This window comes from Parambassis ranga, chromosome 6 (assembly GCF_900634625.1).
Source record: "Parambassis ranga chromosome 6, fParRan2.1, whole genome shotgun sequence".
Classification (NCBI taxonomy): domain Eukaryota; kingdom Metazoa; phylum Chordata; class Actinopteri; family Ambassidae; genus Parambassis; species Parambassis ranga.
In genome coordinates this window covers 13,536,940-13,558,419 of record NC_041027.1, presented here as the reverse complement: position 1 = coordinate 13,558,419, position 21,480 = coordinate 13,536,940, and the positions used below count along the sequence as shown (strand labels likewise).

General features: G+C 42.4%; 1 protein-coding gene across 1 annotated transcript; it reads right to left on the bottom strand.

Moving 5' to 3' along the window:
• Window positions 1–12,700: 12,700 nt before the first annotated feature.
• LOC114437660 (transcription factor 20) lies at window positions 12,701–21,129 on the bottom strand. The gene is made up of 6 exons (XM_028408483.1): window positions 20,927–21,129; window positions 17,316–19,897; window positions 16,300–16,393; window positions 15,859–15,908; window positions 15,703–15,771; window positions 12,701–14,667 (listed from the first exon to the last, which is right to left on the bottom strand). The coding sequence occupies exons 2-5, from the start codon at window positions 19,890–19,892 to the stop codon at window positions 15,724–15,726; spliced, it is 2,769 nt and encodes a 922-aa protein (XP_028264284.1). The 5' UTR covers window positions 19,893–19,897; window positions 20,927–21,129; the 3' UTR covers window positions 12,701–14,667; window positions 15,703–15,723.
• Window positions 21,130–21,480: the final 351 nt, after the last annotated feature.

Genomic DNA, 21,480 nt, shown 5'->3' with positions numbered 1-21,480 from the left:
CATAGCGATGCGTTCAAGTGCAGGTGCGGCGGGGGGGGGGGAGACTGAAAAAAAAAATGGCTTCCATTAGAGATTCTGTCACTAAAACTGTCTGAAAAGAAGACCAAAATGTATTTCTCAAAGCAATACTCTCAGCAAAAAAATACAGCAGTGACAGGAAGTGTCTGTGCAACCTCTCCACGTGACATTTTTAAAGAAGGATTTGTATTTTTGAGCCTGAACGCAGCGTCCAGGATGAGAAGCAAACGCAACCGTGGTGTTAGATGTACAACGACGTGGAAGTGTGAGTGTGTGTGAAGCTTAAAAGAAGTGGATTTATTTGAGATTTTATTATTTATTTGAAAAAAAAGACTACGTACTCTATTTTTTCTATAGTTTTTTTTTCTTTGTTTTCCATGTCAGCTGCTGTACATATGAATAATTGTACATTATGTAAGAAGGTGGACAGAGTTCAGATGGAACATTCTAGAGAAGGGTTAATGATGTCTGTGGTCTCCATGACAAACATATCTACATCACTGTTGAAGGACTTTTTTCTACTCACTGTCCAGATTCTGTTTGTAGAGCTTCGTCGCATTTTTCCCTTTTTTTTTTTTTTTTTTTTCAAAAACAAATCTGTTTTCTTTCAAACTTTTAAAAATATTGTCTGAAAAAAAAATTCAATCTAAACAAAGAATTTTATAAATTGCATGAAAAGTAGCTCAAACGTCACAAAAAAAATAATAATTCCAACCGGATTTACAAAAAAAAAAAGAAAAATGTCAAATGTTGTGATGTGAATATTTTGCAGTAGCACAATTTCTTGCATCATGTCCCAGAGTGAATATTGCTGTTATGATCTCTTGAGACATTCTAGGGCTATATAAAAAAAAAAAAAAATCAAAACAATAATAATTAGTTTCTATTCAGTGTGATGTGTTATTGCTCTTAATGTTGTGTACTCACCTCACCACCTTCAGGAACAGAAAACAAAGCATGAGGACACCGAGGGAGAGGGAGGACGCTTTACTAACAGATTTATGCTTCTTTTTTTTTTTTTGCCTTTTTAGTGAAATAATGTGGTTTTGTTTTGCTTTGAACAAATTAACAACAACAAAAAAAGTCCATTCCATTTCTGACTCCTCGTGGATCGTGCATTGGAATTGACCTTTTGTGTGTTGCTGCATGTACGTGCTGACACTCTGTTGTGTAAACCTGCTCCTGTCACAAGCTGCAGTCTGCTGTCGAGCTACAAAAACAACACGCTTCTCCAGCCTGGACACACACACACACACACTCACACACACACACTGCTCGGATCATGTCCCCGGACCAGAGAGCAACATATGAGAATGCAAATTACTACATCTTGTGACAATCTCTGACCTCATCGGCAGCCGTCTGACTCAGAACAAAGGGCGTCCTGATACAGACACTGTAGCTGTGCTGTTGACCGTGTCACATGACCCCATCACGTCATCCTTCTGTGCGGTTTTCACCACCAAACACCTCCACCCTAGCTAGTGCTAAAGAAAGCAAGAGGAGCCGCCTGCTCTTTACTAAAATAAAAATAATTTCTTATTAAATCAAAATATGAAATTTCTTCCTGTTCTATTACCTTCATTTGTTTGTAAATTAGCTTTAAGCAGCTAATTTCCAGCAATTGTTGACAATGTAGCATTTTCACCGTTAGCCAGTTTACTAGTGTGTCGTCTCAGAAAGTACACAAACATAGACAAGCTAAACAAATGCTAACTTATGCTAAACTGTCAAAATAATGTGTCAAATGAATAAATTAGCAACCCAGAGCAGAAACATTAGCGTTAGCATTAGCAATGCACTGCAGCCTTAGAACGCCTGAGCAGAGTCTGAGTCGGCGGCTGCCGCCTCCGCATCTCGCCCACAAACGTGACGTATTGTTCTGCAGTTTCAGTATCTTTCTGTCCGGTGACATTTGAAAGCATCATGACTTTTAGTGGAGTTTTAGTGAGTAGATGATCACAGCACTAGAACCCATATCTGGTTTTGTCTCTTGCAATACAACTGTCTTCCTGTAAGCTGAGATTTAGTCAATAAAATGAGAATTCTTGTTGGAGTGAGACCAAGTTTTCTTTGTCTTTTTTTTCCTCCCACAATCCCTTTGCTTTTCATTACAGCAAGTAAGAGACACGTCTAAGATCTATGTTGTTTCAGTTATGTTTTCTTTAGCAGTAAACTAACAGGAGAAATTATGCTTTTATCATATGATGGGATCAAAGCAGGAATATTTTTACTTTAACACAAAATGATCCTCACTCGTATTATTTTGCTGTTGCTGCCATATATTAAATATAGCAGCTAAATATAAAGCTTTAAATCAAATCAAATAATAAATAATTCTACTATTGTTGTTATGGTTTCCTGTTTTATTTTGAAAATCTAGTTTCCGTGTGTGTTGTGGTTCGTTGTACTTCCTCCCGGAAGTTGTGCTTAATACACGCACCCGACGTCATCACGTTGATCACGTGTGCGCCGAGCTGACGCTAATGAGTAAATTAGCTGCACCTGCGCAGCTCCTCACTCGCAGGAGCTTCCGGTTCAGACGCCGGTTCAGTTCAAGTCTTTAAACCGCGCTCACAGGTCGCAGTTCGCGGCTTTTCAACGTGGAGCTGCAGCGTCTCCGCTGTTCAGACGTAAGATTCACCAACATTTTACATTTATCTGGTGCGAAGATGTTCTATTTTCCACCAGCTCCCTACAGCTTTGCGGGTGTTTCTCTCTCCCCCACAGGTGAGGACATGAGACGCGGGAGTTTCACGGTGTTCGGGACATTTGGACACGGCTCTGTGGTTCAGCCCAAACTACAAAATGAAGCTGAAACTCTCACTTAAAGGTCAGTGATGCATTCGTTGCTAACTACGTTAGCCGGTAATGCTAATCAGTTGTTGCCAGGTGTGTTAGCTTGTTAGGCTAATTTTAAATCACTGCTTCCAATACTGTAAACAGTCTATAGACGTCTTTATTCTGAGGTTTGAATGTGCTTTAAAGGGAGTTTCGCTGCTTTCCCTCCTCGTCTGTTAGATCATGTCACAAATGTGTCCTTTTTCCATTTTGAGAAATTAAAAGTTTGAGGTTAAAACTGCGCTCTTCTCTTACAGGAGCTGCGGGCTCTCTTGGTGCAGAGGTTTCCTTCCAAGCCATTTAAATTGTGCTCAGTGTGCACACTAGTGGCTTGTTGGAGTGGAGCTGGCAGCGTCTCTGATGTACAATGTAAGAATCACATTTTACATTTTAACTAGTAGGATGAAGTTTTGGTTCCATGAGCTTTAGCACACATGCTTAAAGGCTTTTCTCTCTACCACAGATGAGGGCGGCGATGAGACGCGGGAGCTCCACGGTGTGTGGGGGACGTTTGGACACGACAATGATTCAGTCCAAACTCCAAAAAGAAGCGGAGGCTCTCAGACAAAAGGTTGGTGATGCCTTGATTGTGAGCTACGTTAGCCATTAATGCTAATCAGCGGCAATTAGCTGTGGTCAGGTGTCCTTGTTGCTAATTTTAACCGAGTGGCATAAATGTTTTTTTTTTAATAAAGTCATAAACTAAATTTAAAGCCAACATAAATAAAACAGGAATGAAGCTGTTTTTATGGCTATAAATTGTTTGCTTCAGCCTCAACACTGAATCTCTGATTCCTGAGTTAAGGGATTACGTTATAAAAGTTACCACATTTTAAGTAAAACCCCAGATACTTTTAGACGATATTTGAAGTGATGTATTGTATTTGTGGAAAACCCAGAATCGGGAGCTTGTGCACCTATAAAATACTAAAGGTCAACCAGTAGTTTAGAAATGCATCTCTGCTTCAAGCTTTGTTTAGTTTGCATGAACATGCAGAGCAGACATTAAAAGGGAGAAACTACAGTGGCTTATATTACACTTTAAGTATCATTGCTCTGCATTGGAAGGGTTAGGGTTAATTTAATCGTCTGGTTGACAAGATATTCTGTGGTGCTTGATATTAAAAGCTTTGTTTTTGTTTTTTCCTTTTTAGTCTGAACTACAAGCAGCGACTCAACACACAGTAAGACAAATGTTTTATTTAACTCTTGGTTTTCCTTGGCTGCTGTGCCAAACCTTTTCAACAACTTTTCTCTAATTCTCTAATGGTTCTGTTGATTTTGTGAATAAAGTCATCCTAAAAATGTGTCTTTTTTTTGTACAATTTTGCTCAGATAATGATAACTAGTAGTAATTTTAATATTAAACGGTTAACCCTTTGCGTCAGCCGCCGTTTTATTTCTTAATTTGATGATCTACAAAGATGACTGCCGCCTGGAGACCTGCCCTCATCCATCCAGTGGAGCCACCAGTAGTAGTAGCAGCGTCCGTGCTTGCGTCGACTAGGTCAAATGTACGTGTGCGTTCGCCTGGTATAGTAAGTACTTGTGTTTGATTCTGTTGGGGGGTGGTGTGGGTGGGGGGGGTGTATGGCTGCCACGCCATAGCTGTGCTCTTTGGCCCGTGTGCCCCTTCGATCTATCCCTCTCTCTCCCTCACCCTGTCCCGTTAGGACATTAGTCCGTTTTTATTTATTTTTGCGCGAGTTAAATTAACCCACAGCACCAAAAATAACAGTTTTATTCTTGGTGGCAGGGGTTAATATGGCTGCCAGGCCATGACGGAAGCAGTTTGTTCTTAATTAAACTTGCGATCACCCGTGTTCACGTTTACGCTTTCGTGCGCGCTCACACATGCACTTGTTAAATTTAAACCCCAATGTAGATCAGGGCATCAGGGTTTAAGGGATCTCAAAATAAATGTTGATCTTAATTTATTGGCGGCCCATTTCACAAAGCAGGTTTAAGTGGAAACAAGCGACCAGTAAAAAGTTACATACTTCATTGTTACCTGTGCTATTTTTGAGAATACTTGACCTCCTCCCACCACTTCTCTGTCCAGAGTCGACTTAAATGTAGTTTGCTGAACCTCCTTCCTGAAGTGGGCCGCTGATCGCTTACTGTCCTCTTGTCCATCATGGCCTCTGTGCCGGTTTCTGGCTTTTCCTGCTCGAACACATACGTCTTGTTCAGTTATCTTTGAGAGCACCATGTTGTGTAGTTTACCTTTCTGATAAACGAAAACTAAACTACCCAAATTGGTTGTCATTGATTGCTGCACAAGAACACACACACCCTCACATCAGCTGTAATCAGTGTTGTTGCAATTCCTCCTAGGGAAGTCTGCGAAAGGTAAGACGAAGTTTATGTTTTTTTGTTTGTTTTTTTCTTTGTGGCTGCCGTGTCGGCCAGTGAGACTGTTACTCTGCCCAATGTGCCGTTTGTCTTTAAACCAAAGTGATTGGCAACTTAGAATTATTTATATATTCAGACGAATTTGACTTGGATTTTCATCTGACGAATTTTATTTGAATTTCACCTGAAGTTTGACGTCCCGAATTTCACCTGAAGAATTTGTCGCCTGAAGAATTTGACGTCCCGAATTTCGCCTGCAGAATTTGACGTCATGAATTTCATTTTAAACATTTCTGAACCATTTTGTGAGTGGCGGGGGCGCATAAGAAGGTGGCCAATACAAAAAGGTTTGTAATTTAAGTTCTCTTTTATTTATATATTCAGTTCAAAGTATCTGGTAACATGTGCATCTTTTGTTTCTGACCTTGTAGCCATGATGTCTGGATGCCACAGGGATCTCTTGATGGGGATATTCTAACAGGTGAGTAAGCTAACGTTGGCTAAATTACCCATCACGCATGCTCTCCAGATAAACCTAATGTTCGTATGTTCCTCTCCCTGTACTTTTGTTTTTCAGACTCAGACCAGCACATGTTGAACGTTTAGAGACCTGCTCGGTCTGCTGCAGCGAGTGATCAGGGTAAGTTTAATGCTGCAGTGAATTTGTTCACAGGGCAGCAGTGTAGGCTCGTCTGTACTTTTAATAAACAGTTTTTTTTTGTCTTTCTGTTACAGGTGGGTTGGTTCTCTAAACAAAAACATGGATGCTGAAAGAGTCATCTACTGAGACGGCTGCTTCATTCAGAGGTTTGTACATCACACAATTTAGGTTGTAAACTTCACATCAGGAATACATTCAAAGTATAGATGTATGTAAATATAAGTCCCTTTCCTGCAGACACATTAGTCACATGCACTATATGCATTATACTATTGTTTACATTAGGATGTTTGTGTTGTCTTGTATCATGTGTTTGCAGGTTCCTTCTTGGAACCTGATGGCATCAAATGATCAGCTGGAGATCCAGAAGGGAGGGCCGGCTTCAGAGAAGAGCTTAAACGTCACATGTTGCTGCCATGCTGCTAGATTTGTAGTAAGAATGTAAAGATTTTTAAAATAAGTTAAATGTAATAGGTAATAGGGAAAAAGTGGTTTAGATGATTAAGAACCTTTGTAATGCCTTTGTAACTTTCCATGTAACCCACGAGTGTAATCAAGAGTTTGGTTATTGCAGGTGACTCTAGCAAACATTAGGACAGGTAATGATTCTTAAGAACAGTGAAGTGATGTTGGTGGTTTATAAAATAAATATGAGAACTGTTAATGCACCTTTACATTTTCTTTTATCAGCACAACATCACAAAACTTGGACATTGCCGGACGTCAAATTTGCCTTAATTGCTCTCTTAAACTAAAACGTCATAACTCCACCCACTTAGTTCATCCGCCTTTTAAACAATCGTTACAAAATGAGATTTTTGGAGCAGAAGAGAATTTTTAGAAGAGCCATTTGGAGATTTTCTGCTTCCATCCAGTGTGGCCTGTATGGTGAAGATCAGAGGTCTTCAGACGGTGAGTGTTTTGGGGGTTGGGGATATCCTACATTGCTACACATCAGTTTGGATCAGTGTTGATGAAATGTAGTGTTTTCCTCCTAGGTTGATCTGCAATCTAATCCATACTGTAACATACACAGCTAATAAATACAATTGGAAGAAACTGCTGTGCATCTAGACCAGGTATGTGTTTTACTCCACAGGATATACAATGTCAACAAACTGTGCTGCTGTGATGTCACGTGTGTCTTTTGTCTTGTCTTTTTTTCTCCAAGCATGCAAATTTTTACCACGTTTTTCTGATTTTAATACAAATTGGCTCCCGTATGACCAAACCTGTAAAAGGTGGTGTCTTAAAATAAGGATTTGATATTCTCGTCTGTAAGTGCGTTCTATAAATATTCAGCAAAAAGTACCAAACTATTTAAACACAAACTTTTAGTTTTATAACTGATTTATCAAAGTAAAAACTGACGATCCCAGTGAATCATCACATGTGGTTTTAGTGCTATAGCAGATGTACTGTAAAAGACATCTGAAATACACTTGGCAGGTTTAGGAGACTCCATGTGTTTATGGTGCAGTGCATACAGCTGTGTAGCATTACTGTACATTTAGAGCCAGGCACGTTAACAGAATGTAGGCTTTATTAGGGAAAGACACAGGAGTCCAGAAAGTTGTAAATGCATAAGGTCATCAAGGTTTGTATGCACACATTATGGCATAAAATGCATCGATTGCTGTAGTGCATGTGTGAGGTTTCATTGCAGGTGCGGGCATGAGAACGCTGTGACTGAGGGGGGCAGCTGCTGGCATCAGGTGGTGAGTAACGGTAATGCACAGAGGGCTTGATGGCATGCATGCATCTGTCTTAACTGTCATTGTCACTTTATTTTCTTTTAACATTTACGTTTTGACCATTTTGGAACTTTAAAACTAAATTCCTCCAGTATCAGACATGTAAAAGCACTGGTGTCTTACAAAATTCAGATTTGATATCCTCTACTTTTTTTGTTCATTCTGGTTGCTTCTTTGTCTTTAACTCCTGGTGTGCTCTTAAACTCATGCTCAATACTAAAATAAACACTTTACACTGCTTCTCACAACTGATGCCAGTGATCGTCGCCATCCTGTGGAGGTATGAGAAGAGTTCCCAGCTTCAGATGGCTTTAAAGGTTTGTATGCACACAGCATAATGATGCATTGATTGCTATACTGTTATATAGGGACAATAAAGATTATATTCTCTTCTAAAGGATGCACTGCAGGCTGACTGTCATGGAAGAGGGCGTGGCGAACAAGGACGCTGTGACTGGTGTGTGATGGCTGCTGGCATCAGATGGTGAGTGAACGATGACACATGAATGAAAATGTAAACTTTAAACAGGTTGCTGACTGGAAGAGTAAATTAATTAAAACCCAGTAATTCAAGAAACATTTGTCCATGGTTTTTTAAGGTGTTCAAAGGTACAAGAAGGTCTTGATGGGTTAATTGAATTGTGTCATAAAATCAGGTGTTTTGCATGATTCTGTGTTGGGTTTGTTGCCACCAGAGCAACAACAGAGAAGCATCAAATGTGGTTCAAAGTGACCATTATGTGTTTAAAACACAAATGAAAGGGTGTCTGAAAACCAAGATGTTGATGATGTATGGTTCAAAAAGGTTCCTAATTCAAGAAACATGTACACAAATGGTAAAAATTCAAAGGTTCAAAAAGGTCTTGATGGGTTCATTGAGTGATGTAATGAAAACAGGTTTTTGCATGTTTCTGTTTGGTTTGTTGCCCCAAGGGTAAACGAATTGTGGTTCAAAGCAAAAATCATGAAGGTGTTTATGAAATATGGGTCCATGCAAACATGTCTGAATTTCATACAACTGGTTTTTGCAAGTGAAAGCGTGTGTGAAGTGTTGAAAGTGTCTAAAAATGAGGGTCAAGAGGGTTTACAATGTGGGTTTTGTAGCTTGGCTCCTTTCTACTTCATGCAAAGGTTGAATGTTACTGGGAGAAAAGTGCTTTTTAAAACTGAGGCAGGATGACCTCAACATCTTCCATATTGGAACAGGAAGTGGCTACTTTGTGCAACATGAGCTCCATCCAATCGGTATAACTTAATGTCTGAGGAACAGCTGGATTTTGCAAATGGAACTCATTGGTACATGCTACACCATGGTGTCTACCATCCCAGGAAGGATCCAAAACCTCACCAGTTCTCTGCTTGGAATTTATTCAATTCACACAGCAGCCTCTGGCGTTTGTGGATGTTTCACCAGACATGTCCTTTGTTTTATCTGTTGGCCAATGGGAACCTTCAGCTGAGAGCTCGGGAGTACAGACTGCACTTATTGGAGCATTTCATCCCCCAGGTGTGCTGCTCATGTGCTAAGGAAAACTACAGTGGACAAGAGATGAAGCTATCAAAACATTGTGGATGATTGAGAAGGTTTGAGTTTACAATCTTCAGCAGAAATGTGCATGTTGCCTTCCAGAATTGCACATCTGAAAGCTATTCCACAGTTGGAGTTGACTGCTGCCATCTTTGTTGCCCGAGTGGATATAACGGCTACAACTTCACTTCTGCATTCCCATAGAATTGTTGCCAACAGGATCACTGCAGATGCATTTCAAGGGCAGTTTCTTCAAAATGCAGCTTCTACAAAGCAAGAGTGCTAGATCAAAAAACAGATGTTGTAAAGGAGAGACTTTGCCTGAGGTCCACCTCCTTTGAAACGGAATGTTTTGTACTATTTATTACATGTCAAGCTAATCTGTGAAGTTAAAAAAATAAAGATTTGTTTTTTTAAAAGGAGTACCGAGTGTAATTGGGTGGATGTTGACCTTTGACCCAAAGGGCCTGAGAGATTCAAGGTTCTAAGTATTAAAACAGTGGGGGGAACAAATGGTGGCAGTGTCCATAGAATCCTAAAAATGCTTGAGTTGACATGCCTGCAACCTGCTATACCAGTTCAAAGGGTCTTGATCTGTCGACTAAAACAATTGTTGGTAACAGTGTTTATCATCCATACGAGTCTCCAGGACTAAATGGAAAGAAATGAACTTGGTGATCTGACGTGTGTGATTAACCCGTTTCTTTTCACAGAAGCTGTTGCCTCAAAGTATAAAAGAAGCTGTTGACTTTCTCTAACCATTGATTTCTAATGACTTTATTTGATGCAGGTCCTCAAAGGAGGTGTCATAGTGGTTGTTTGTGTGATTATTATGGGATCTTTGCTGGCTCTTGCATTTCTGTCCTCAGGTTCCTGATGACCTCCAGGATTGCTGCTCAGAGGGTCAGGCCTGGTGACCTTCCTTCTCACCATGTTGGCGTCCGGTGACTGAGGACCAGAGATCTGACCCAGATGTGAAAACTAATGACTGCTGGCTGACCGGAATGAAAGAATCACCTGAGGTGTACACTGAACACTGCCCCTGTTTTTACAAGAACTTAAGAGAAAAATCTGACTCTTTGGAGAAACCATTTCAGCGTTGTGGCGTGCAAGCTGAAGGCTTGTCACCACCGTGAGACCGTTGTTGGAACGACGCCTAGGTGTAGATTAGTTTTTTTTTTAACTTGTCTTTAATTTCATGCTGATAGTGAGCTTCTGTTTTGTTCCTGTAATTGTTGCTTTTTTGTGTTTACTGTAAGTGGCACACTGATCGCTCATATAAAGGGGTTGTGGGGGAATTTGTTTGGGGTGCTGGCCCCACACTTGTGTGCTGCTACAGATAAATGTCCTTCATAATTTATTTTTTCCCCCCCATCTACTGTTAGTCTTTCATATTTCTGCTGTACATAATTCGATGTATGAATTGTGTGTAATATCTTCACGTTTGTGACCCTATTGTAGTAATTATATTTTGTGAATATAACTTCATGGTTAATGGTGTTTCTTGCTTTAAGCAATTGTTTTCAAACCGTTACAGATGACTTGTGTGATAAGAAGTACATGATGAAGTCAATGACCTTTAACCTCTACTTGAGGATAGTATATTATGTTAATGATATTAGCATGTTTGGGGAATACTTGTGTTTTTTGTGAACCACTTGGAACAGACACTGGCATGGATGAAAAGATTGGACCACCTTATGCATGTCAAGTGTTAAACTGCATCTCTGTAATACTTGATGTGTCTAAACTTGTAATGACTTAACAGTTCTCTCTCCTGTGGTTATTGTTTGCTCAGTCACATCTTCAAACTGACAAAGACAAAAGGGAGCCTCAGATGCAGGGTTAGCATGTTTCCCCAACAAAATGTTTGGGAAGGTGCTTGGAGCTCAGTTTGCACTTTTTGTTCCCAGTTGCAATGCTAAGGTTACAGATTACATGCATCTACTTCATTACATATCTTACATTTTGTATATCTACTATACATGTAATTTCATGTATTATGTTATACCTTTCACATTGGTACTCAGACATGAAGAGACCTTGAAGGCAGGCGTCCCTCAGAATGATGCTGTGGAAGTGCTGCTATCTGCTTATTGACGATTGATCAGGTGTTTCGATGTCACTTTGAAACAGCACCTGATGTTTCCTGTGCCAGGAGGTGCAGCTGCAGGTAAACACCTCTGTTTAGTGCCAAATTAACTTCAAATTTCTCCACAGTCCTGAAGTAGATATTCGTGAAACTCACTGTGAGGATAGAGACGACCTTCTTTAACAATAATCCAGTGAAATATCTGCTGCAGATGTGAAGGATTATCTATAGTGATTTTTTTTTTAAAAATGCTATTTTTCAGAGACAAAGGAAGGAGGGTGGCCTAGCACTTCTGAACCTAATGAGTTATTATTGGGCAGCAAATTTGCAAAAAATTGTGTATTGGTTCCAAACTCCTGAAGCAGACTGGTGTAGTGCAGAAGCAAGAACCTGTACACAATCATCTCTGGCGGCACTAATTACCTCTAAACTTCCCCTCTCCCCCTCACGTTTTTCTTCCAGCCCAGTGGTGAGCTCCACACTGAGGATCTGGGTGCAAAGTTAAAAAAGTTAACAGACTTGTCCATATATAGTCCAATCTGTAATAATCACCTTTTCCCCCATTCCATGTAGAGGAGCTGCAGTATCTAGCAGTAGAGAGAATGCGATTGCTTTTCAACTCTTATAGCACGAAGGAGAATACTCATGGAATGGAAATCAGTGAACCCTCCAAAGGCATCTGTATGGCTTTCAGATACAATGATGTATTTAAAACTGGAGAAGACAAAACATTTCCTTAAAGGATCTAACACCCAAACATTTTATAGAACCTGGGGCCCTCTACTGTCTTATTTTGAAAAGCTAACAACGCTACCTTCCCAGTAATTAGGTGGTACAAAGTGTAGTAGTCAGTAATGGTCTTGGTCGTAATAAATGAGCCTTTAGCTTTTTTTTTTTTTTTTTTTTTCACACCCTGGCATGAATGTTTGGGGGTGGGTGGGGTGAAAGATGGTAAAAGATGGTTATATTGTACTTTCCTGTTGTATTGTACAATGATATCTTAAAATAATAAAAAATACTTGAGAAAAAAAATGCTATTTTTCAATGAGTCTATGGGAGATTAGTGCCAAATTAACTTCACATTTCTCCACAGTCCTGCAGTAGATATTCACATGTAGCTTTTCAAAAAGTATAAGCATCCTCGAGTGGTAACGACATCTCTTGTGGCCCATGGACTAAATGACACATTGCTTGAGAAGGACATCTAGTGGTGAATAAAATGAAATGCAATTGAGGTGTGTGACACTGGTTGGGATTTGGCACGCACATAGTTTGGCTGCTATAATGTTGAATAGTGTAAAGCACGCACGATATAGGGAAAGATATTTAATATGTGGCCTTGAGATGTTGTGATGTCCCCACGGGACAAAGACCACCACGAACCCACAATGCTGAACAAAATATTTAATTTGAACTCTTACATGACCTCTGATGGTCCAAGAGGTGAAGGCAGTACAAAAGAGTTGCCACAAAATGACAAAACTGTGACACAACGACTTGGCAGTCTGATGTTAAACGAAGGTACACCGCAGTGCTGACACACAGACACACGAAGGAAGAGTTGGAATGTGATGGGCACTGTCAACAGGGGGAAACAAAACAAATTTGCATCTGAGGAGATGAGCATGTCCTGCTACATGTTTCACTACTCCAGTCAAGAGGAAAAATTATCAGAATATCTGAGATTCCGCCCTGAGATTAACACACAGACAAATTATTTAAAAAAAAACTAAACAATATTAAACATGTTCCAAAAAATTCAGTATTTGGTACGACTGCTTGTAAATGAAATTTCCAGGCTCGTCTTTAAAAAGTCCATTATGCCACTGCAAATAAATACAAAATACTAAAAGTTTAACGATGGCACAGGTGGAACAGACACGGAGGGGGTTCTGGGTGTTTGTGTCCTGCTGCTGCTGCTGGTGAGACACTAAGAGGACGAAGCCTTCAGCTGCCTCTGTGTGGATATCTGAGTCATGGCTTAAGTAGACCTCTCACACCGGTCTCAGACGGCACAACGCTGCCCCTAATGGTGCTATGTAGAAGTACACAGACATGAAACACCAACACTGATCACATAAGACTCAAAAACACAAACTTCCTGGAAGGCCGCAGAGCTCCGACCTCCACACGGGATTCAACACACCGAGTTAAACTGTGTGTGTGTGCGTTTCAGCAGGGCTCGCTGCGCCTGTGTGTGTTCATAACAACAAAATGTGCAGCAGAACTAGTGCATGCAAGCTGCCTTCAGTCGTCAGGATGTCCAAAGGAACGCAAGGTACAGTACATCCACTGATTTGTCATTGCACCACAAGATAACAGAGAGACAGACTGTGTGTACCTCTGGTGTGTCAGATAAGGCTTTTTTTCCAGAAAGGTGCAGGGGCACCCCGCAGGCCCAAAGGACACCAGGAGTCTTAATACTAACGTGGCTGTCGATGTAAACCAGCACAGAATAAAGAGGGAGGGCCCTGTGTATTGGAAACAGCTTTCCGTAACTTAAAAGTTCTGTTACTATGGCAACTGATTGAAGGGCCGAGCAGGCGAACACAACGTGAGCACGTTTAAATGCTTCCACCGTGACGTGGAAGGCCAAAGTGCTTTCAGCCAAATAAACAAAAAAAAGTCTCATTCTGACGGTCGGATCCGACTCCTTTAAAGGAAGTCTCCTATGAAAATACATTCAAACACACACTGTTCCGGTGTCGTCAGTGAAAGCCGTCAGAGAAGGTTCTGAAGGATCCCTGTTGTGTTGACAGTAATCTGCTCTGAGGCCTCTTATTTTCTGGCTTGTCATGAAACCAGCATCTCACTGACTGGTTTAAAACTTTAACGTAAATCTGCTTTTCCGAAATAACTTACAAATTTAAAAAAAAAAAAACAAAACAAAACAAAAAAAAAAACACAAACACAATCAAACCTCTTCGACAACTGCAAAAGAATCCGATAAGAAAAAAGTTCAGGAATAAATAAACCAAATATAATCAAATACTTTGAAAATCTTTTAAAAAAAATTAAATAGATTTGATTGTTAAGTCATATTTAAGCCAGGGAAAAACTTCCCATATAAATAACTACACAAAAAAAAACTAATTCAGCTCTTTATGAGTATTTCTCCTCAGTCCACACTGCTGCTGCTGCTGCTGCTGCTGCTGCTGATGATGATGATGATGAGTTGTACCGTCAGACTGAGGAAGGACTCGGCGACTGGGCTCCTCCAGTCAGTGTGTTTTTTGTTTTTGTTTTTTTTTGTTGTTTTTTTAGGGAGGGGAGGAGGGGGTTAACAGTGCAGTTTGAAGAGCAGAGGGTGAAGTTAAGGTTTGTGGGTGCTGGCTGTCAGTCAGAAAAGAACCTGGTCCACTGTCACCATGGTTACCAGAAGAAGGTGAAGGGGGAGGAAACCCCGCCCCGAAGGATGCTGGAGAAGAAAATGTTTAGATTGTTAGAAGACTTTTTTCAAATCCAAAAATGCCCCAAAAGGTATGTCGATTATATTTCTGCATAAATATGATCCAAAACATCCAAACAAGTTTTCACAAAAGTCCCAACAGTAGAAAAGGAGAAGCCAATGAAACAAACGAAACAGAAATATTTCACTTCAAAGGAGTCATCAATCAATGGAAGATGTCGGTGAGTGCCTTGTTTTATTTAAACAAGTTATCCATAAAAGTCTGATCATAAAGGCTCCTCAGTCAAGCTCTGAGCTCCTCAGTCCAAATAGCTTGGACTCCACAGACGGATATAAATAGATAAATCCTCCACAGGACTATGAACAAAGATCACACAAAAACAAGTCATGTATTAGTCTGCAAGGTAATAAAGGAAGCCAGTGGAACCTCTGAGCAGCTGGAGGTCTTTCCCACATTGGCTAATGCTCATGAAACCACCCTCAGAAGAACAACCAAAACTGAGAAGCCTTGTGTCGGGATAATTAATGACACATCCTTCCAATATAAGAACTGATCCCATCTGTAAACATGGTGGTGGTAGTATCATGGTGTGGGCCTGCTTCTGAACCAGGACGACCTGGCAGCACCGATGGAACTTCTGATGGAACTTCTGATGGAACTTGATTCACTGGTGTGAATCAGAAGTTCCATCAGTGAATGACCTGCTTCATGGAAGTTCTGATTCACACCAGTGAATTTAAAAAGGAAAAGTCAGACATCAGTCCCAGAGCTCAAGACAAAGTGGATCATGCAGCAAGACAAGAACCACACACGTTGTTTCACAAAACAATGCTTCAAGAGGAACAAAGTTCATGTTCTGAAATGGTCGAATCAAGCTGTTACTGCTGCACATGAGGCCACACATGACACTAAAGGCAGTTTATATGTGGATCTTTTTTTTAAATAAGTTAAATATTTCTGTTTTATTTCTTTCCCTGGGTTTTCCGTTTCTACTGTCGGGACACTGTGCAGCACGCAGTGAAAGAAGAACAGCCTTTACTCACCTGATGGGGTTCCTGTTTCTGTCACCTGTCGTCCAGTCGGTTCCCCAGAGGAGCTTTGAATGTCTTGTTCTGAGAAAAGATGTTTTTTTTTTAATACTTTAATTTAAAACTGCTAAAAGCTTCCATTTGGCGTGGGGCTGTGTGACTGCTGCTCACCTTGTGCTTCTTACACTTCATGGAGAAATTCTCTTCAATGAGGACGCAGTCTGTGTGGACGAGAACAGAACAGAACAGGTGAAGACGGCACACTGACTCATCTGAGAGGTTCAACCCGCCCACACGGGCGGGTTCAGGCTTAAAGGAAGTTTCAGCAGCCGGCAGCGCTTCACAGAGGAGCTATTTCCAGACCGGTGCTCACAGAAACTCACATGAAACCACCCAAAGCACCATGAGTCACAGATTTATATATTCAGGATTTTAACAGGTACAAAGTGAATTTAAATAGAAGATAAGAACACAACAACAAAAAATTATGCAGGATTAAAGATGCGGTGAAGACAGACACCTCAAAAGCTCTCTCCTGCAGGACAGCAGGCTGTTAAGGTCGCGACAATGATCAGTGTTCTTGCTCTTATTGTCCTTTTGTCGAGCACTTACCCGACTCCAGAGAACATCTGTAGTGATATTTGTTGGGACAGCCTTTGAAGAAGCAGCCCAGTGTAGCGCCCGGACTGTGGCAAGCTGAACACATCTGAAAACACAGAAGACGTCATCTACACACACACACGACACCTCTGACTCACAATATGTCTGCATACACAGCAGATGATTCCAAACCACAGCAGAACACCAGTGGGCATTCACTGCACCTTCTTAAGGAAATTAAATTAAATTCCTTGTTATAATAAAATGGCATTCTTTGTGTATTCAATGGTAACAGAAGCTGGTCTTTTATAAACAAACACTAATCTCAATGTCTTGCTAACCAGCAAGCTCTCAACTGCATCGTGTGGAGTTTGCTCTGTTGTCATGGAGATCATTCTTTCAATGAGATAAAAATGGTACTTTGATCACATGACGACACGCGGCTACAAGTCATGCCCCTACTGGTCGATCCTGAAGGACATTAATTCAGAAGACATAAATGGTGGTCTATGGAGCTGCACCCTGAATTACACATGTGAGATCTGCACATTAAAGAGATTAATTCACAGATAAAGCTGTTGAAGCCGTCTAAATATGTAATTGCTGCTAGCTAGCGTTTTGGGTTGCATCTATTAATGTACAGAATTTTTCTCACATTGTTCTATTTAGCACACTCGCTTTGCTTCACATCTCTTAAATTGTCAGGCATCATGTAATCAAACCTAGATGGGACTAAAAAAAAAAAAAATCGGACAGAAACTACTTCCATACCTTTTTCTAGAAGAAAGACCAGGTCTGAAGCACATGTGCCTGAAGCTAATGTCACAAATCTCCCCTCACCAATGATGCCCAGCCCTTTTCTTTCCGTTAATGCTTCCTTAGATTAGATAAAAACATCTGAAATCCATTAGCGTGCTAAAAGGCCGACCTCAAAGCATTAACATCTACAACGTTTTGTTCAGTTTCAGCTTCATCATATCAGCCACATCTCCGTGTGTATGTTCTAACAGCTTAAAGTGCAGCTTTACCGTCTCCTGGGCCACCTTCACCGCCTCCTCCAGCCCGTACACTTTGCCCTTCACGAGGAACACGCCCGCCGACCAGATGCCACAGTCCTCGTGGAGCCAGTACTCACAGGGCTCCAGAGGCAGCACGGGAGGGCTGTACCAGTCCTCCACATCTGCAGACCCGGCATCTGACCGAGCACACTTGGCTGCAGTGCCGTCGCCTGTCCATCGCTGGCTCTCTAAGAGGCCCTTCTTCTTCAGCTGTCCTCCAGGCCGGAGAGCCCACGTGGGCGGAGCAGCACGCTTCCTCCCCCTGCCCCTCACGCTGCAGGAAGAGGAGTCAGAGTCGCTGAAGTCGTCCTCATCCTCTTTGAGGCCTGACGCACTCGCTGGGGTTTTGGTGCTAGGCTGGTACCCCTCGGGGTAGTAGGGTCCATGTAGGTCCCCCAAGTCCATGGCGTTGGCCGAGTGTCCGCAGAGGCAGCAGACGAGGGAGCGCTGGTGCTGGCTGTGCATGGACCTCCGGCCCAGCTGCAAACAGGAGGTGCTGGGTATAACGGCAGAAATAAAGACACCAATGTGAGCCGGCTGCGGCTGGCCCTTCTTGTGCTGCACCCGTACGTCCTCGGGGTAGTTGATTACAGTACACAGTGACGGAGACGACTGCTGGCGCTCCACGTGGATGAACGGAGAGAAACTGTCCACTCTTAAGTCCCTTTTCTCCTCCTTGTAGTTGACATACTTCAGTTTGATCTCAGGCTCCTTGGGAGAGAACATGGAGGAGGACTGGCCCTGTTTATGCTTCTTTCGCCTTCGTTTGGGTGTGTGAGCCGCTTTCGTCTTGGCGGTGGGGGATGTTTTGCTACCAGCAGCTTTACTTTTGGCTTTGCCTTGGCTTTTCTTTGGAGATTTGGATGGTGGTGGTTGTGAGAATCCCACCACATGAGTTTCCACTGAGGCATCAGGCTGAGCGAGCAGCTCCGGATCCTTCTGTGAGTCGTCAGGACTTGAGGAGGGTCTCCTCTTTGACTCGGCAGGGCTCGTCTGGGATGGGTGAACAACATTCACTGGTCCTTTTTTTGACTTCTCGTGCACAGCAAGCGGAGGACTTTTTGGAGGCGTGCTGCTGTGTGACGTCTTAGAATTATTGATTTCGGAATCAGAGGTAGAGTCAGTGTTAACGTTACTAGTTTTTCCCCTTTTGGCTGGAGTTTTTTCTTTTATTGTTTTCACTGAGAGACCAGCTTTCACTCTGCCCTTCTTGTTCCCTGCTGAATCATTCGTCTTGTCTGTGGTGGAATCATCTGCCGCCGATTGGGAAGCATGGGCTTTCTTATTAGTGCGTATGCATCCTGAATCTTTGTACTTGCTAGAATTTATGTTCATGACTATGGCCTCCAACCGAACTCCCCTTCCTGACCGTGAGGGCAGTTTCTTTTCTTTTAAAGTCCTCTCGAGCACCTTTGCATTCCCGTTCATGTGAGGAACGACAGGCTTGGCTTTGTTTTCCGAAACGTCCGACACGCAAACATCTTCCGTCAGATTGATTAACGGCTCTAGCACGGCCTTCCGCCTATTGGCTGGCTGCTTATTTACGTCGCTTGAATCTAACTTCGCATCACTGCTGCTGGAATTTGGCTGAATGGCTCCTTCTGTGCTCAAGCCATCACTCGCAATATCCTCAGCCGCCTCCAGATAAGAGTTGTCGCCGCTGGGCGAGCTGGAGGCCTGAGGCAGGACGAACACATCCTCCACATCGTCCAGTGAGGTAGCAGAGGGGGAGATGGGGTCTTCAAGGGGACTGATGTACTCCCTGCTCAGTGAACACAGGTCTCTGTCTGAAACAGCTGCTGGGTCTGGCTCCTTAGACATGAGGAAAAGCACCTCAGAGCCTCCTCTCTCCTGCCCTGTGACAGGAGTAAGAGACTCAGACGAGGACTCGGCACACGCTCCTGAACTTAACCAGCAAGCACCTTGACCGTTCTCCAAAGGCCGACTGTGCTCCTCTTTCTCTTGCAGAGACATTTCTGGAATGACTCCACCATTTAACTCTTGCGCCGGACATCCTTCACCTGATCCCACTTGAGCCTGAGACACTGACTGCAAAAGTTCAGTCTGTGTGGCGAGGTCCACGGGCCCCTCGCCCTGCTCCAGGCGATGCTGGTTGTGTGAAAAGGCAGCTTCCACGAGCCCTTTATCTGCGTCGCAAGGAGGGTGGAGGGAGAACTTGCTGATAGGCGGCACGCTGTACAGGGGCGAATGTCGAGATAAGGAGTCGTGGGTGGAGAAGACGTGAGACCTGCTCACATAGGAGAGGGTGACTGTAGTGTGGGACAAGGCATCGTCTGGTTGAATTTGATCCCCTGACTGGAGCGTGACGTCCGACGAGCCTGTCTCTGAGAACTGTAATCCAGGGTTGCCGGCGACGGCAGAGTTCGTGTACCAGCCAGGACTCTTGACCATCCGCAGGGCGTCGAGCGACGTAGAGCCGAGGACGCATTCCTCCCCTTTCCTGGTTAAGTCGATCACAGTGGGGACGCTGGAGGTGGAGAGGTCCTGGGGCTGTAGATCATCTACGCTCCCAGGTGGCTGCTCCATAACAACTGCAAAAGGATGGAGAGCAGAAAAAATTAAAGTTAGAACTTGCATTTTCCAGCTCCTGATATACACAGATGTGCCCATTTAGAACACAATAAACCATTAAACCATAAACAGTTCATATTTACAACTTTTAAGTGTACTTTACTGTCGTTTTTCTTTGATTTTAAGACGTCCAGCAAACGATTAAACCACGAATCATTACGGCTAAAGTCACACTGCTGACTTTTAGCTAGGAAAATTTACGTGTGCTTGATTTTCATTAACGCTGTGGAACATTAATTTACTGACACTTTACCTTTATTATTAATTTCGATTAAATTCGATCTGTATCACATCTCTGGACTGTTGTGTTGTTACGCTCAGTGGATAAGATCGCTCCAGGACACCGGCTGACTTTTTTTATCACCTCACTGACAGGTCAGGCAGCTAGCTTAGCTTAGCTTAGCTTTAGCCGCTAGCTAAGATTAGCAAGCGCTAGCTAGGCCCGGCGTAGCGCCGGTAACGTTTCCCCCTCACGTCGAACCGCGTTGGAGATTCGGAAGCTTTTAGTCTTTTTCGTTAAACACGGAAGCGCAAACAATAACCGACATTTTTTAAACAGCTTATACGAACCGACAATAATCAATCTTCTTTTCGGCGACGTGTAACTGCTAATAAAACATCACGATTCCGATCAAATGTCAACTTCTATAGCTCAGGTTTGACACCGTCCAATACGGAAGATAGTAACTTTGTCCCAAGAGAAACGGCTGAGGCGGTGTTAAAATGCCACATTTTAGTACAAAATACTGTTATTTATTGTTTTCTGTGAATTCCGAATTGGAGCCTGGGTCGTAACGATAGAAGTAATCTCACTTTTATTTCACCTAGAAGTGAATGTTACACCACAAACTTAGCGTTGGTCGATTCTGAGCCACTTTTCATGGACTTTGGCAACACGTTCTGTCCATTAGAGCGAACGGTGCGCATCGGGGCGAAGGCCCGGCTGGGTGAAACAAAGACGGAGCGCTGCGCCGCGCAGCACAACTTACCCGGACGGGAGAAGCCGCAGCGGGGTTTTTTTTTTTTTTTAACGTCCAGTTAAGAATCCGTTCCACCCGGCATCTCTTTCAACAACCACGCCGCCGTAAGAACGGATCCTCATGGAACTATAGAGAGAGGAAAAAGCCCTGAATTAAATCAAACATCCACACACACTTTCCAGGAACACACTACTACTCTGGTGGCAGCAGCGTTAAGTTGTTTACAAGGTAATCTCTGACTTCCGGGTTGCCCTTCAAAATAAAATAACGCGTTGTTTTTCCAAATGACACAAGATAAAACAGAAACTTTAATAAAACTTAAACAGTAGCAATTAGTAAAGTTGTTAAATCTAGGAATAATCAGTCTACACCTATATTTTCTATTTATCCAGCTGTTTTTTTTTTTCACAAACCCCGGACCAGTGTGTGATGATGATGAGGATGATGAGGATGAGGATGAATGTGTCTGTTCTTTTCTTGCCATTATTTGGCACTGCCTTCAGCTGTGTGGTGTGTAATTCCGGATTAAATTAAGCAGCTGTGGAACAGAGGCATCATGGGAA

What these genes read in the sequence shown, in the direction of transcription:
- LOC114437660 (XM_028408483.1), bottom strand. Translation starts at nt 19,892, where the DNA reads ATGGAGCAGCCACCTGGGAGCGTAGATGATCTACAGCCCCAGGACCTC. An exon ending in CAGATGTTCTCTGGAGTCGG is followed by an intron (nt 15,909 to 16,299) that starts GTAAGTGCTCGA and finishes TCGTCCACACAG; the next exon opens with ACTGCGTCCTCATTGAAGAG. An exon ending in TGAAGTGTAAGAAGCACAAG is followed by an intron (nt 15,772 to 15,858) that starts GTGAGCAGCAGT and finishes ATCTTTTCTCAG; the next exon opens with AACAAGACATTCAAAGCTCC.